We start from the raw sequence: 15,652 nt of genomic DNA, 5'->3' as shown, positions 1-15,652 counted from the left end.
TCAAATCATTCATCGAGTCATCCAGCGCCGATACTTTATTTGACAAGGACTGGTGGTAGTGGTGGTACTGGTAGTACACATGTCACAATCTATATCTATACCTATATCCATCGCATGGATGGTATGAATGTCCAATGCCGATTTGAACAAGCACTACACAATACACCAATGTGTCTACATCCTCTTATCTACTATCTAACTTCTATCTAGGTATCTAGTCGTCACTTAAAGTTAACATGACACAAGTTTAGTCGCCAAAAAGGACACACCTCAATTCCCCTTCAGTATCAATGCCGTCTCTTCCTCAATGTTGGATCAATTCCCAGCCTCCTCTTCGTCGGCTTCCATACTACCTTATTCCATCCTTCTGCTTCAACAATTCCGAGACTCTGTTCGATTTCTTTCTATCAGATACCCTATCTGGGATAAGTATCCACAGCTATCCTAGGCTGAGTGCAGGGTCTACTTGTCAGTCAATGCAACAGTACAAAATTTGAGAAAAAGAGGGGCAAAGCCAAGACGAAGCTTGCCTCGAGCTTGCCTAGGTGTTTCCCCACCAAAATATCACTAACCAACAAATTACATAGCATGATTTATTTTTCTCCATGCGGAATCCAAGATTGTCATTTTACTTTGAGGCTACCAATTGAACATCCGTTTTGAATTATACGGGCAGGATTTCTTCTCAGTTTATGTACATTTCAAATATACGGTAGTATTATTGCGAAAAGAGTTACCTAGTATATACAGCGATCATGACTACCCAAAACCCAACTCAAGAATCGGAGAATAATGATCATCTTATTATTTCAGAAGATTCTCAGCATCCCGCAAATCTCATCCCAGAACTTTGTGCAAAGTTTTGGCATCTAGGATGGGTAACAGGTACAGGAGGAGGCGCCAGTATTCGCAATGAGTATGCCCATCTTCCCTCTCACTCCAACCATAAACTAACCCTCCCAGTGATCTAGTATATCTTGCGCCATCCGGAGTACAAAAAGAACTCATGAAACCAGAACATATTTACGTCCTCGATATAACTAAACAACTTGATCCCAAACAACGCATCTACCTGCGCTCACCACCCAATCTCAAGCCTTCCCAATGCACCCCCCTTTTCATGGCTGCATTCACCAAACGAAACGCAGGTTGTTGCATTCACACGCATTCCAAATGGGCAGTCCTCATCACCCTACTCCTAGAATCCGCACCCAATACCACAATGTTTGAAATCAATAATATCGAGCAAATCAAAGCATTTGGAAAAGGTTATACGAAGACAGGAAATTTAGGATATCACGATACGTTGCGCATTCCAGTCATTGAAAATACACCCCATGAAGAAGACTTGACGGAGTATCTGGAAGAAGCCATGGAGAAGTATCCAGATACGTATGCGGTTCTGGTGAGGAGACATGGGGTTTATGTTTGGGGGGAGTCGGTACACAAAGCGAAGACTCAGTGTGAAAGGTAGGTTTTTGATTTCACTGTTTGTTTTAAGTGATGTAAATGATGCTGATATCCCGTGTAGCTTGGATTACCTTTTCCAAATTGCGGTTGATATGAAGAAGTTGGGCTTGCCATGGTTAAGTGATGTTAAACCAATTGCTTGAAGGATTTCTACTGTTCGAGTTGCCGTTTTTGTTTGGAGATGAGTTAATGATTTACAAGAATTGAAGATACCCTTTTTCTTATGCTATATTTTCCCAAGACGTAGATATGATGATCAGAAGTGTTAACTGGTTCATTTTTTGACCACTAGACTCGAAACTTATTCTTGATGCGGTGTCATTATTGCATATCTTATCCCACCTAGAGACTTTTGCATGCTCATTCAAACCAAGCCTTTCCCAAAGCTGAATCCATATAATCTCTTATACCTCCAACCTCCAACTCCAACGCCTCTCAAAAACGAAACTCTCTTCACAACCATCATCGCGACTCTCCCTCATCCCAAAAGAATGTATCCCCGCCCCTTGATTCGCCAACCTCCTATCTCTGTTAAAAATCAGCTTCTATTCATTTATGCCTCATACCATGCCATACCATGGATTTCCAGAACAATAACATTCACCCTGCAGAAGACACCAAAAATACAAACCCCAAAGAAACCTTCTAAAGCATATGAGAAAAAGGAAGAAATCAGATAACGTAGGTACAAACCCACAGTTCAGGCAAAGGGAATGAAAAAATTACTCAATATTCACATTTCCGGATCATCGTATCGATCATGGCCATGTCCGCGCATACTGTCTCGATCCTGATGCGTAGCTAATTCGTGGGGTCCTGACGATGAAGCGTGGGAGTGGGAATGATTTGGAGTTCCCGGAGAGGGAGAGGATCTTGAAGTGGTTAGTGGATAAAACATTGGATGAAGATATATTCAAAAATCAGAAGAGGGGGGGGTGATAATCAGAAATAACGCACCTTAGTCCCCTCAATCTCTCGCTCTCCCTTTCCCGTTCCCACCTCTCTCCCATCCCCATCTGTACACCCAAAGATCCAGACATTCCAGGACTATTCGGTAAACTCACATTTCCACCCGAATTCACATTCCCTTGGTGATGATTCGGGCTCGCTCTTCCCTCCGCTCCTCTCCCGCCACTCCCACTCCCACTTCCCCCTAAATTTAACGGCGGAATGACCATACCATATTCATCCGCCCCCGGACTCCGACTGCGACTCCGTCCATAGCCCTCACTCCCAATATTCGACTCAGAAAGATGCGAATGATTTTCGCTTCCGGCGCCGGAAAATTGTCCCAGCCCGCGAATTTCATTTTCCGTCATGAGATTTCGAGGTTTATTGTAATACGTTGTTTCAGAAAGAGTTGCCGAGGGCGCGATATAGGATTGGGGGTTGGGACCACCGGGGTGATGCGGATTGGAATGGGTATGTGAAGTCATGTTTGAGGGACGGGAGTTGTGATGGATTATTTCTTTGATGGTGCGTTGGCGGCCGCAGAGGTAGAGGAGGGCGCTGGCTAGTAGGACGAGTGCGGATGCGCCGATGGCTATCCCTGCTATAGCGCCTGGGGATAGCTTGGAGGAGGTTGAAGAAGAGGGAGAAGAGTCTGTAACGATTATTGTGGAAGCGGAGGTAGTGGTACTGGGGGAGTCGCCTGAGGACGAGGTAGATGTCGGACGAGCAGTCGAAGAGGAGGATGAAGTAGCTTCGACGGGGAAGTTTTCGCCAGGACTGAATTGTATCGAGGAGTTTTTCGCGTATTCCAATTGATTGGCGAATGTTTGAGTTGAGTTCTAAGATTAAGAATCGTGAGTATCCGTGGCCAAATCTTGCCCAGTGGCATGAAATAGTTGAACGTACAGCATTAATTACACCAATCATTCCATCCTCATGGCACGCTCCTGGAGCTGAACAATAAAAGAAGATGGGATTCGTATCATTGACAACGACTTGGAATTTCGGAGGCTAAAAACTCTCAAGTTAGACCATGCAATGGCATTCCCAAATATTCGCAATGAATGTACAAACATCATTTAAAACCACATTGATCGGATGAAAAGCACTCCAAAACCCCCGCTTGTTGACGCCCGTAACTTCATATGGAATACACGCTCTATTGCTTCCATATTCTGCTCTCGCAACCGAATGATTTTGAGGATAAAATCGAAATTCTAACAATTCATTCATCGATTAGTATAACGCGCTATCCTCCAAACCAGACTCAACATAAAGACTCCTTTTGCAAAACGCATACCTATCACATCACTAACATTCGCACTCAACTCCGTCGGCGTAAACTGCAATCCTTCTATGCCAACCGAAACCACATGCGTCGGCACTGCACTCGACGTAGTGCTCGACTGCGCCGTAACCTTACCCCCACCCACAACGAGTAGCGCAAACCATGCAATTAAAAATCTCAACATATTTCAAACAATCATATCGGACGCTATGTATTCCAGAAGAAATATCAAACCAAGACACGAACGAATACAGAAACAGAAAGAGAAATCCAGGTAGTAGAAACGGCAAACATGGTAAGTAAGTAAGCAGAGTCATTGTCCCACAACCGCTAATTCGAGCGAACCAACAATATTTCCATGAAAATTACGCCCAGATGAGTTTTTGCTCTCTGAACAGCCAGCCAAGACTTCATGGCTGTTTGCTGTCAGCTCTTTGCCTATTAATATTCAGACCTCTCGGGAAAATTTCCTTGTCCGCCACCGCTAAACTCAGAAAATCTGTTTCCTGTATGTCAATATCGGACTTCCTGTGATATGATGTGGCTTTCTAGTAGCTTGTGTTTGTTCTCCCAGTACACGGGTTGCACCGATGTTGACCTCTCCAGGTACACTATCAAGGTCGGTTTCCTCTTGACTCCTCAACTGTAGAGCATGGCAAGACGCGTGGCTTGAAAATCAAGGCCAGAATGCGAATGTCAGCATCTGAGAAGCCCGGCGTCCAATCGGTGCTGATTGCCAAGTTAAGCTGAGACTAGGAAAGCTTGGGCTGATGAATATATAACATATGAAAAATTGAAATGTCACTCCGAGGTACCAGAAAGTCCCAGGGAGCATGTTAGTCAGGTTCCAAATCTGTTTTTGATGTTTATATTATATCGTACATCTAGATTACGTATTTAATCCGAGTCCAGTGACAGGTCCCCTCAACCCCAACATCGCTCTCCACTATCCACAACCTCTGCAAAGCCTCACTCGTGTTACGCTTCTTGAGTTGATGGTACCTATTTTTGTTACCATACCGGGAGCACAGCTTGCGACGACATCTCAATGGTCGTCCCTAATTCCGCGAAGGAGGGAATTTTCTACCATAAGCAGGTACAATTTTAATCTTCCAATCATCCACCTTCTCATACCACACGCTCAAAGGTTTTCTGTATCGGTTTCGCAGCCTGTTATCAATCAGCATGAGGATTTTCCAATATTCAGAATATAGCCGCAACAAGGTCTAAACTCACATCGATAAACTTTTCCAAATCTTTGTCAAGGTTGGCTAGATCATCCTTTCTCTTCTTATTATCGGCAATCAAGCCTTGTTTCTTCTTTAAAAGCCCTTGTCTCTGTTCCTCCAACTTCAATCTTTCCTGATGTTCATGATCTATTCTTGCAATCATAAGCGCATTCTCATCAGCGTCAGCGTGTTCAGGATGTTGCGCTAAGAATTCGTCGACTGGTATCAGGGGAAGTTGCTGATATTTATGACTGTAGAAGATAAAATTAGCGACACTGCCTAGTTTCACACTTATAAAATTGGCTGGAAACTAACTCATATGATTCGCAAGCAGCAATCTCTCCTTGTAAATGCCGTTGTTCATAGTATAGATTTTGAAGTTGTAAATGTAGCCTATCTACTTCTTGACGCGCTTCCGCGGTTAAAGCTTTTGTTTCTCGTGCGCCGGCATGAGAATCACGATGTAGACCTCTCAATTGTGCGAGGTATGTAAGGAGTAGTTTTTGTTGTTTAGAAATCTGTAGTAGAACTTCGTTCGACGGAGGGGAGGTTGTAGATGCAGCCGATACGAAGTCTAGAAGAGCAATTGCTTGTTCCCGCGTCTGATTCGAAGTTTCAAGTGCAAGCTTGAGGGATGGGTCTGTAATTATCTCTTCGATAGCCATTATGGTGAAATTCGTTATTAGGAATTGGAATTGAAGTAAGAATCGAGGCTGTAACTTGTATTGGTTTGCATTAAGGATTATTTGTTGGAGAGAAATCAAGGTACAGCCTTCTCGTTCGATAAGGCTGAATCCGAAGCCATCTTAGTTCTAGCCTCATTTCGCATCTTACATAATCCGATAATGAGCTAGCAAAATATATTCCTTGGCAACCCGAGACCCCACCATCGATTTGAACTTGTCAACTTTTTCTCCCGCAAGTATCAAGGAGTTCTGTGGGCAATAGTAAGAATTCCTAGGTAGAAAATATGTAAGAGAGACATTAAGTCCATTCACCATCAGCCATATTGCAAAGTCTTGGAACCGGATAATCGTAAATATAAGTAGAACCTTGTCTATACTTATATTTACTAGTCCAGCCCTAAATCGCCATAGACTCCACCAAGTAGTCCCCCAACTCTCATATTTCATTTCCCCACCTCACAGTTTTTATTTCATTTTATACCCCTCTTCACAGGCAGGCCCACACTCGCTTTCTACAGTGACATATAGTTTATAATCAACCATATTAACTAAACTTTACATCAACACAACAACCTCCTTACCAGGCAGTTCCATCTCGACGCAAAAATGTCACCTCCTCCAACCAAAGCCATAGTTCTCATCTCTGGAAATGGCAGCAATCTCCAAGCACTGATTGATGCTTCGCAAGGGACCAATGACTCGGAGATCACCTTGCCGTATTTGAAGATAATTCGAGTCATCACAAATAGAAAGGCGGCGTATGGAGTTACTCGTGCAGCAGAGGCGGGCATACCAACAACATGTCACAATTTGTTGACGGGAAAATACCATAAAAAAGATGAAAAGGACCCCGCAGTGATAAAAGCCGCACGAGAAAAGTATGATGCGGACCTCGCGGATCTCGTGATTTCAGAACAACCTGATATTGTGAGTGACCACTTTCATTATTGCTCCTCTTGATTCTTTCAATATTCAGACCGTCTTCAGTCTCCAAATCACTTTTCACGTCTCTCATATAGTAAAAATTCTAACAATCACTAGATTATCTGTGCTGGCTGGATGCACATTCTCGCACCAACATTCATTGACCCCCTGACTGCTAAAAAGATACCAATCATAAATCTTCACCCAGCACTTCCAGGCAAATATGATGGAGCTAATGCTATTGGACGGGCTTTCAATGATTTCCAACAGGGCAAGTTGGAGAATAACAAGACGGGCCTCATGATTCATTATGTGATCAGTGAAGTTGATCGTGGAACACCAATCGTGGTCAAAGAAGTGGAGTGCAAAAGTTCTGAATCTTTAGAGGAACTTGAGGCGAGAATGCACGCAGAGGAGCACAGACTTATTGTTGAGGGAACAGCGATGGCAATAAAAGAGCTCTGGGCTCAGAGGAGTAATTTAAACGCTTGAATTGTTATTTATAAGAATAGCAATCATTAACGAACCCCTATCCCCCTTTCGCATATCGCTTCATGCTACTATCCAGCAAGCAAAATCATCCACGCTTAAAACCATTCAATTTCTCAAATCCAAGCAAAGTGCTAGATGATGCTGGGAAACACTACCATCAGACTGTCGTCGCCATTAGAGGATTGATCTCGTCATGCAGGAACATTTCTGATCAAATTAGTCCTTGGAGTTTTTCGATCAATGTCGGCGCTCCGTCTATGATCATTTTTGCCATTATGTTCATCGTGGAAGGTCGTCAGGTATTGATCTCCTTTGATTTTCGACCCAACGTATGTACATACTCACATCCTTTTTAATCTGGCCCGGTATGTCGGGCTTCTGTATCAGCTGAGGTATCCAACCTTTGGCATCTGACTATGCATCAGTTAGCAAATATACAGCACATATTTTTACAGAGGATTCCTACAGCAGTAGCCATTATCCACTCTATCTCCCCAGCTATACTATTAGGGTTAGGACGAAGACAACATCGTTCAATCGATGCGTAGGCCCCCACAACTTGACCTTTCTTTTTGGCGGAAGCGAAACCGGAATCTTGAAAGCTGGGATCTGGGGATCGGACATTGGCCGAATCGGTTATGGGTATTGAAATAACCAAAAATTCGCTTTGTCCAGGCTCGTTAAGTGATGCAGTAATCAGTACCTCAGGAAACTTTCGCTCAGAGACAACTGGTGGCTTATGAATCATTTCTACAACTTCCATTGAGATGTTGTTCCATTGCTTTTCACCAGCCACAATCTCGAAGTCGCTCGTTTCCCAGTACATAGCTCTTCTGCTACTGGCGAGCACAGAGTGACACCAATCCTTCTCTCTCTCAAAGTGTTCTTGCTTGATGTGGAGAGTAAACTCGTCCCAAGAAGCTGTGTTTGCTTCCGCTTTATTCTCATGAATACTTCTTCTAGCAAACCAAGTCTCCCCTTCCTCATTTGCTTTCTTTGTTGCTTTATCGTGTGTCCCATTGCAATAATCTAGTTCTTCCTTGGAAACGACGCGTTTATACAACTGAACGTCCGTCTTGGACTTGAGCGATGTCCAGGGTGGCTCATTCTGGACCATTCCATTGAAAAACGGGATCGCCTCTTCGAGTACTGCCGCGATAAATGTCTTCGCATTTTTAGTAGGATGTACACTACCGTTCAAAGGTTTTATAGCTCCACTGGCTGCTTCAATACCTATACCTGCCCCGGGCAACTGGGAATAAGAGAGCCTATTCAATCGTATCCAAGGTCCCGGTGTTGAAGAAGCACGAGTGGGCTGGGATGCAGGAGTAGGAGTGGTAGACGACGCCATTGTGTTGAAGTAAATTAAAATAAGAACTCCGAGAAACTCTGCTATCAATTAAGGTTACCACCAATTCACGAATAAAATCGAGCAAGCGTATGTCCCAGTGTATGTAATAAGTATCTCTACAGCTTTCATATCAAAACAACCCCTTCCTACACGGAAAGTGCCATCTTACCATCTTACCGTCGTGCACCTTCTGGAATTGGGTTTGAAACGGCCCTGGGTGGCGGGAGGTGTAGATGGTCCAAGCTCCTTCAATGGTATGAATGATTGAAAATGTTAGCATTGTGATGTTATACAACAACCATAATAATATTTCAACTTGTATCACCTCTAATAGACGAGTAGATCCAACAATTCTAATCAAGATTGCAAGAATTCCAAGGTAAAAGAATGAATACTTCATTTTCAATCGAATATTGGAAACAGTGCATGCCTACCTACCAGCTATGTGCAACCAGGAGAGATTGCGGCACCACCGGTAAGCTCAACCTTGAGCTCCAACTAATCAATTGATCAATGCACCTACCTACCTGCCACCCTCATCCACCCCACCAAAAACCCCTCCGACTTCTCCAGACCACAACTAAATCATTCATCCACACAATCAGTCAATCAATCAATCAGTCAATCAACTCAACCCTCAACCAACTCTCAATCAACCCTCAACCAACCCCATCTACGCACCCTCAACTCCAAATCCCAAACCCAAAAATGGACACCTCCCTTAAAGGACCCGGCCAAGCCCAAAAACACGACGGCAGCGCCCTCCGCATCGGAATCGTCCACGCGCGCTGGAATACCTGTGAGTACTTCCCGGCCGCCCCAGAATTCCCATCTTCCTCTCCTCCCTCCAACCCCAATTAGTACCGTAAACCATACCATACTGCACCACATCGCATCATTCACTAACCACGCACCACGCAGCCATAATCGAGCCGCTCCTCGCCGGTACGAAGAAGACGCTCTTGGCCAGCGGCGTCAAGGAAGCAAACATTGTCGTGCAATCCGTGCCCGGGAGTTGGGAATTGCCAATTGCGTGTTCCAAGTACGTGATATCTTTATTCCATTGCTATTCATTCATCCATCCATCCATTCGTACATACATACATCTCTTGACTTGCATTTCCCATGAACCATAAACCATGAATCCCCCCCTCGTCCCTCCCTTCCCCCAAACCCCAAACGAACAAACAAACAAACAAAACTGACCACCCCCTTCCCTCCCCAGACTCTACTCCGCCTCTCAAATCCAATCCACGCAAAGCTCCTCCCTCTCCGCCGGCGACCTCCTCGGCTCTTCCACCACCGACCTGACCTCCCTCCCCACGCAATCGCAAACCGCCGCCTCCACCGCCCCCTTCGATGCCATCATCGCCATCGGCTGCCTCATCAAAGGCGAAACCATGCATTTTGAATACATAGCCGAGAGCGTCTCGCAGGGTCTCATGCGCATCCAATTAGACGCTGGTGTTCCTCTTATTTTTGGACTCTTGACGGTTCTTACGGAGGATCAAGCGCTCATGAGAGCGGGTGTAGGTACAACCGAGAAGGGGAAGGGCCATAATCATGGAGAGGATTGGGCTGCTGCCGCTGTGGAATTGGGAGTTAAGAAGAGGGAGTGGGCTGCCGGAAAGATTGCATGAGGGGGAATGTGATGCTATTCATAGTTTGGCTTGAGTGGTGAAGGAAGGAGTATGGATCATTAGGTGATTAGAGCATTTGATGCGACGTTTTGCTTCTAGATTTGATTCACCAAGGACCGCATATGTTTGCACTGAAAAAAGAGTGGTAAAAAAAAGTCGTTGATTAATTGGCGGTATGAGTTCGATCATTAAAACAAAAAGAAAGATCCAAAAAAACCCTCGCCTAAATCTGAAGAAAATTATATTACTACTATACAAGCAGTCATGCCATAGGTATGATTTCCAGTTCAATGCCCCAAGTCTTACAACGCCAAAGTTTTCATGCTATATATCACAAAGCTATCCCCTTCAAATGCACATGCAGAAGCATCTAATAGCGAGTTATCCACCCATGAGATTATTATTGCGTGTAACCAAGCATTTCCGAGAGACCGCTAGTATCCTTTTTTGATTTCCAAATAGACTTCTTCTGCTCTCTTTTCTTTTTCATTTCCGCCCACCCTTCCTCATCATCTTCATCATCATTATCTACTCTCTGAACAGTCTTGATTGTCGAGGTATTCTTGCTGTCCCAACCACCGATTGCACCAGACATGGTCGCGGTTCTTGATTTGGCATCGGTGAGAGGAATCTGTGAGACCGGTCTATATCGACCAGGCAATCCAACATTGCTTCGTTCGGATGGCGCTATTGATGGAGCATAACCGTTGCCTTGAGTGTGTGCCGATGGTATGAATCCTTGTCCATTTTGTTGCTGCAACCAAGGCATGCCGCCAGGTTCAAGCATACTCATAGTACGTTGTGCGCTTCCGGGTCGCAGATTTGGGCCCGAGTTGCTGGTAGGCAATTGCTGACTTGAAGGTCGTTGCATCTCACCAAAGTTTGGCTGAGACATGTGACCCATTGGTCCCAATTGACCCAGTGGACCAAGCTGTGGCGCGCCACTGGGGGGTGGAGTACCTTGTCCACCTTGGTTCGTTGCCATCATTTGCATAAATTGCATTTGCATCTGCATAAATGATTGCATTTGTTCCGTCATCCTGATCTGAGCTTGATCACCAGGAGTGAGCATTGGCTGAGGCATGCCTCCCATAGGTCCCATCTGGCCCATACCTAATGCACCCCCTCCCATGGGCACCTGTCCAATCATTGGTGGAGGAACCATACCAGTGAAACCGCCAGGAGGCATCTGACCATATCCAGGGTTTGGGCTTCCTCTTCGCGCGGCTCGAGAGCGTTCTTCCGTGGCAATGACACCTACGAGACCTCCTGGAGGAGCACCTCTGTTTGGAGTGCCGTTGACAGACCCTGGGCCACCATTTCCGAATGCCAGCGACTCCCTATTTGCTGGATAAACGAGGCCTGCACCAACATAGGGGTCTTGAGGCAAGTTGCGAGCAAACACAGGCAAAGGTCCTCCAATACCCGGAACACCTTGAGAAGCACCTCTAAGATTAGGGTTTGATCCCATGCTAGTTAGTCTGGTTGTAGGTGGCTTGTTCTTATTTGGGAATCCATGAGCAGCAAGAATGGCTAAAGGAACTTCTTCATCCTCCTCTTCTCCATCCTCTGTCGCACCGTCGAGTACCAAGTTGGGAGTACTTTGACTGCTATACATTGAAGGTCGGGATGGGCCTGGCGAAGGTGTCGAATCCCCAGTGACTTTCATCATTTGTTGTCTGTATACTGACATGTGAGCCTCCTGCTTTCGTCGTTGCTTGGCAGCATTCTTGCTCTTCTCGGCTTCGTCCTCATCGTCATCATAAGTCTCTTCCTCTTCCTCCTCAGCTTCTTCATCTTTCGGGCGCCCCCCAACGCTTCTCAAACGCTCTTGATCTTGTCTGTATCGTTCAAATTGAGCTGGTGTCATAACCTTGTTCACTGGAGCTTGCCTCGAAGGAGGGGGAGATTCTGACTTCTCCTGGAATTGCTGAGCTAAATCGGCGGATTCAAAAAGATCTTCATCTTCCTCTGGCTCGAGTAGCTGTGTCTTTGCAGTCGCCTTGGCGTTATATGCTGCTTGAGAAGGGAGTGCCCAGCTTTTTCGGGCTTGAGGATTGCTTGGTACTTCACCCAGATGCCTGCTCGCATTGACAGACTCGCGCAGGAGTGCAGCGTCCTCGTCGACACCATCAAATTCCAATGTGGAGTGGCGGCGCATGGAAAGAGCACTGCTTCTCTTGAGTGTCGAGTCGGGGCGAGGCGCACTTGAACGTGGCCTGGGGATGGCTTGATTCCCATCAGTTTGATGCAAAGGACCATGCCTTGGAACCGGAGGAGGTTGGTGAGCAGGAGGTCCCATGTTACGGGTGACCACTGGAGGTGGACTGGTATTCTTCATGAGTCCATCATTTGATCCCCAAGAATATGGTGGGTCTTCGATAGTTTTGCGTTTGTCAAGTATAAGGGGTGAAGGTTGGTTAGCACGATTAGCAGAGTACGACTTCAATGCTGGCTCGGGTGGGAGTATCTCCTGCTTCATGTTAGTGAATCAACGTTGATGATAGAGACTCGACTTACAGGGCTCTTGGTAAATCCTCTGACGCCAGGCGAATCTAGAACAGCACTCCTTCGGTGCGCCATTCCAGCAAACATATCTCCAAAGTCGTCACCCATTGTCAGATCCAAATCTCTCTCTCCGAGTTTTGGTGGTGTAGCCGTGCTTGCGTAGCTGGATGCAGTTACTGCGCGCGTTCGACTCGAGGCGCTATCGTCGCGAATAGTTGGGGAAGGTGGTAGTTCGTCTGATACTTTTGATGGAGAAGGAGTGGCTTTGTTTCTACCCCAAGAGAGTGTTCTTCCAGCGTTCTTCAGAGAAAATCCGGACGATGTCTTTGGTAGCGGCGGAAGGGGAACGTCGCTGTGTCTATCATGTGGTGTTCTCCAGTCTTCGTGGCCAGGTGTTTCCATCGATGAAGGGGCTGTAGATGCTGCACTTAACCTTGAAGAATTATCTGTGGTCGATGCGGTGTTCGTATTTGACGCTCCACTACCACTTGAAATTTATCAGCTTATTATGCCAAGGGTGTACCCTAGTTGTAGGTCCCCTGAGCCTCCCACCCAGGTGGAATTTCAGTACTAACCGATTGACAGTATTAACTTTCATGCCCTCAAAAAGATTGTCCTCCTTGTGCGAATCGGCTGTACCGCTTGCTCGAGCAAATTTTACTCCACCGTCGAAAGATGGACCGGACTTATGACCCCCAGCTGGAGGACGCTCGAAAACCTTAAAGGACGATTCGACGGGAGGTTCGGGATTATCCAATGCATTTGCTGTCGACTTGCGTCGCCCAAAGCTCTTCGGAATTAAAGGCATGTAGTTTGTATTTATTGCTTGGAAGACGAGATTGCCGGTCTCGAGCTTCTCAGTAGTAATGACTGAAAAAAGGTATCCAAATAGGGGATACTAGGCTCGATGCCGTTGGTGTGTTTGATCTGCAAAGGATTGAAGTGTTGGAAGAGAAAATTCACGAATCAATGTTGAAGAAAATAAGTCATGAACATTGAGCTGAATACGCAGGTTTTCGTTGGCAAAGACGTGTGCGAGAAAATGGGAGAAAATGGGTCTGTTGCAATGGCCACAGGCGAGGTTAGCAAGATCCTTTTAGAAGAGATGAAAATGCAAGTCTCCAGTAATTCGATCGATCGACGAGTTCAACAAAGGTCCATGCTGTTGTAGAGAGAGACCGGTGTAGTGTAGGTTTGGATGAAAGCAAGCCAATGTAGTGTTATTCGCCGAGTATATCCTCGGAAGGCAAGGATGGGAGAGAAGGTTGGTGATAGAAAGGTGCTGAACAAGTTGGACAAGTCTTCCAAGCCAAGGCAAAGATTGGCTATGGACAAATGGTAGTGAATGAACCTTGTCCTAAATAAACATGTTTTCTTATGGCTGCCAAATGGATTTTTGCAGTTTGACGTATTGTGTTTGGGGGGGAAAGGTATGTGGTATGTAGTAGAGCTGAAATTTTTGGGGAGTGTTGATGTTTATAGGCGCAATTTAAATATAGAAGTTGAAAGCAAAGTGATGTTTACTTACTACAAGAACGAGAGAGTGAGAGCCACACTACAACGATAGACCAAAAAAGAAGAAAAAGAAAATAAAAAAGATTGAAGATGAAACAGAAAATTCAATAGTGATTGATGGAAAGAGAGCGATGGACTTGATTAGACACAATGCAATGTCTTTAAATTAGCAAGATGCAAAAGGGCAATCAATTATTGAAGAATTCCAATGAATATGATATGATGATGTGATGTGATGTTTTAAAATGGTAGAGAGAGTGGATGAGAGAGTGGATGAGTTGAGTGAGGGAGTGGGTGAGTGAGTGAGTGAGCGAGTGTGTGAATAGAGTAGGATGATAAAGTAGGTAGGTATGTAGGTAGGTAGGTAGGTAGGTGGCCAGACAAGGCAGTAGGTAATAAAAAAAACAAGACCAGAATGAAATCTTCCTTTCTTGTTGATGGATGGATGGGAGACGGATGATGGGGATGGATCGATGTGAAATGTTAAGGTTAGAGGAAACAGGTACTAGGTATCTACTAGGTATCTGCTAGGCTGTAGGTAATCGAGCAGATGCTATGTCGGTGGAATGTTTGGAGATGAGAAATTCATGGGTTGCTTGGGTGAATTGATGAATGATTGGGTGATAGTTTACTTTGCTACAAAAGGAGATACTTAGTAACTAATACTACTACTAATACTACTACTACAGAATAAGAACCTTTTTTTCTTTTCCTTCTTTCTTTTCTTCCTCTTTTCACCAGGGACCGTGGGACCCAAGGAAGTTTATTAATATTTTGCACCGAGGACTGGGTCCCTAGGTACGGCAAATGCAGTAGGTCTTCTGTACCTCATATCTCCTGAGCTATAAATGATCACAGTATCCCCCTTCCAGGTTACCGTAACGCAGAGCACGTTTACTACCATTCTGAGATATCGCGATGTGCACAGAGAGTGTGATTGCTTGATTGATGGACTGCTTGACTGCTTGGGTCTGAGTACCGGCCCTGACGGAGGTAGGTGGAGGTATAATAAGTAGGAGGTTGCTCATGTATACTAGGTAAGTCCACACATACTAAGGATTGATTACTGGAGGTTAAATGTTTCGTGATATAGACATAAAAGCATTACCCATCACTCCTCCTCATTATGCCTAGATTGACATAGTCAGGTAAACGCTAGGTTGTCATTGCTTGTTAGTCCAGGAACCAAACACTACCTAACCATTTTATTACTCAATGTGGAAGTATGAAAGTATTACTTTGTACTTTGACATCAATGCCATCAAAAAGCTTGGGTGTGATATGCTTGACAAAAAAGAAAGCTTTCTCATCATCGTCTTCATCGTCTTCATCCCAAGGTCTTCTGTCATCGACTACCTAGAATACACAAACGGTAATCCGAGCACATTTTGAGATATGTGTACCATCTACCATCTACCTTTCCCCTCCAACCCATTCCTCTATTCATCACATCTCATGAATGCTTTCAACCCCATTCGAGTATCCCACCACTACCTAGCTGTTTCTCCCTTTTACATGTATGTCTACATCCATCATCATGTATGCCCTCATGTGTCATTCTTCTTTTGCTCGTTGCTGTGACACCAATGATAAACCAA

At 45.1% G+C, this 15,652-nt stretch overlaps 6 protein-coding genes across 6 annotated transcripts; 3 read left to right on the top strand and 3 right to left on the bottom strand.

Moving 5' to 3' along the window:
• Positions 1-755: 755 nt before the first annotated feature.
• Positions 756-1,613, top strand: Bfra_000478 (putative methylthioribulose-1-phosphate dehydratase protein; the record flags this gene model as incomplete). Its single annotated transcript, XM_037330924.1, has 3 exons — positions 756-916; positions 964-1,470; positions 1,532-1,613. 3 exons carry the CDS (start codon positions 756-758, stop codon positions 1,611-1,613), a joined length of 750 nt encoding a protein of 249 aa, XP_037197257.1.
• Positions 1,614-2,203: 590 nt separating this feature from the next.
• Positions 2,204-5,603, bottom strand: Bfra_000477 (putative extracellular serine-rich protein; the record flags this gene model as incomplete). Its single annotated transcript, XM_037330923.1, has 9 exons — positions 2,204-2,342; positions 2,428-3,260; positions 3,328-3,432; positions 3,496-3,638; positions 3,722-3,805; positions 4,235-4,352; positions 4,844-4,879; positions 4,946-5,189; positions 5,254-5,603. 9 exons carry the CDS (start codon positions 5,601-5,603, stop codon positions 2,204-2,206), a joined length of 2,052 nt encoding a protein of 683 aa, XP_037197256.1.
• A 627-nt stretch (positions 5,604-6,230) lies between these two features.
• Positions 6,231-7,040, top strand: Bfra_000476 (putative phosphoribosylglycinamide formyltransferase protein; the record flags this gene model as incomplete). Its single annotated transcript, XM_037330922.1, has 2 exons — positions 6,231-6,551; positions 6,666-7,040. 2 exons carry the CDS (start codon positions 6,231-6,233, stop codon positions 7,038-7,040), a joined length of 696 nt encoding a protein of 231 aa, XP_037197255.1.
• Positions 7,041-7,319: 279 nt separating this feature from the next.
• Positions 7,320-8,391, bottom strand: Bfra_000475 (uncharacterized protein; the record flags this gene model as incomplete). The annotated part of the gene is made up of 2 exons (XM_037330921.1): positions 7,320-7,454; positions 7,507-8,391. The coding sequence occupies 2 exons, from the start codon at positions 8,389-8,391 to the stop codon at positions 7,320-7,322; spliced, it is 1,020 nt and encodes a 339-aa protein (XP_037197254.1).
• Positions 8,392-9,099: 708 nt separating this feature from the next.
• Positions 9,100-10,031, top strand: Bfra_000474 (putative 6,7-dimethyl-8-ribityllumazine synthase protein; the record flags this gene model as incomplete). The annotated part of the gene is made up of 3 exons (XM_037330920.1): positions 9,100-9,190; positions 9,313-9,433; positions 9,617-10,031. The coding sequence occupies 3 exons, from the start codon at positions 9,100-9,102 to the stop codon at positions 10,029-10,031; spliced, it is 627 nt and encodes a 208-aa protein (XP_037197253.1).
• Positions 10,032-10,431: 400 nt separating this feature from the next.
• Bfra_000473 (uncharacterized protein) lies at positions 10,432-13,347 on the bottom strand (the record flags this gene model as incomplete). Its single annotated transcript, XM_037330919.1, has 3 exons — positions 10,432-12,504; positions 12,552-13,026; positions 13,115-13,347. The coding sequence occupies 3 exons, from the start codon at positions 13,345-13,347 to the stop codon at positions 10,432-10,434; spliced, it is 2,781 nt and encodes a 926-aa protein (XP_037197252.1).
• Positions 13,348-15,652: the final 2,305 nt, after the last annotated feature.

This window comes from Botrytis fragariae, assembly GCF_013461495.1.
Source record: "Botrytis fragariae strain BVB16 chromosome Unknown tig00000001, whole genome shotgun sequence".
NCBI classification, from domain to species: Eukaryota; Fungi; Ascomycota; class Leotiomycetes; order Helotiales; family Sclerotiniaceae; genus Botrytis; species Botrytis fragariae.
The sequence above is the reverse complement of the archived record's forward strand: the minus strand, read 5'-3'. Positions and strand labels throughout refer to the sequence as shown.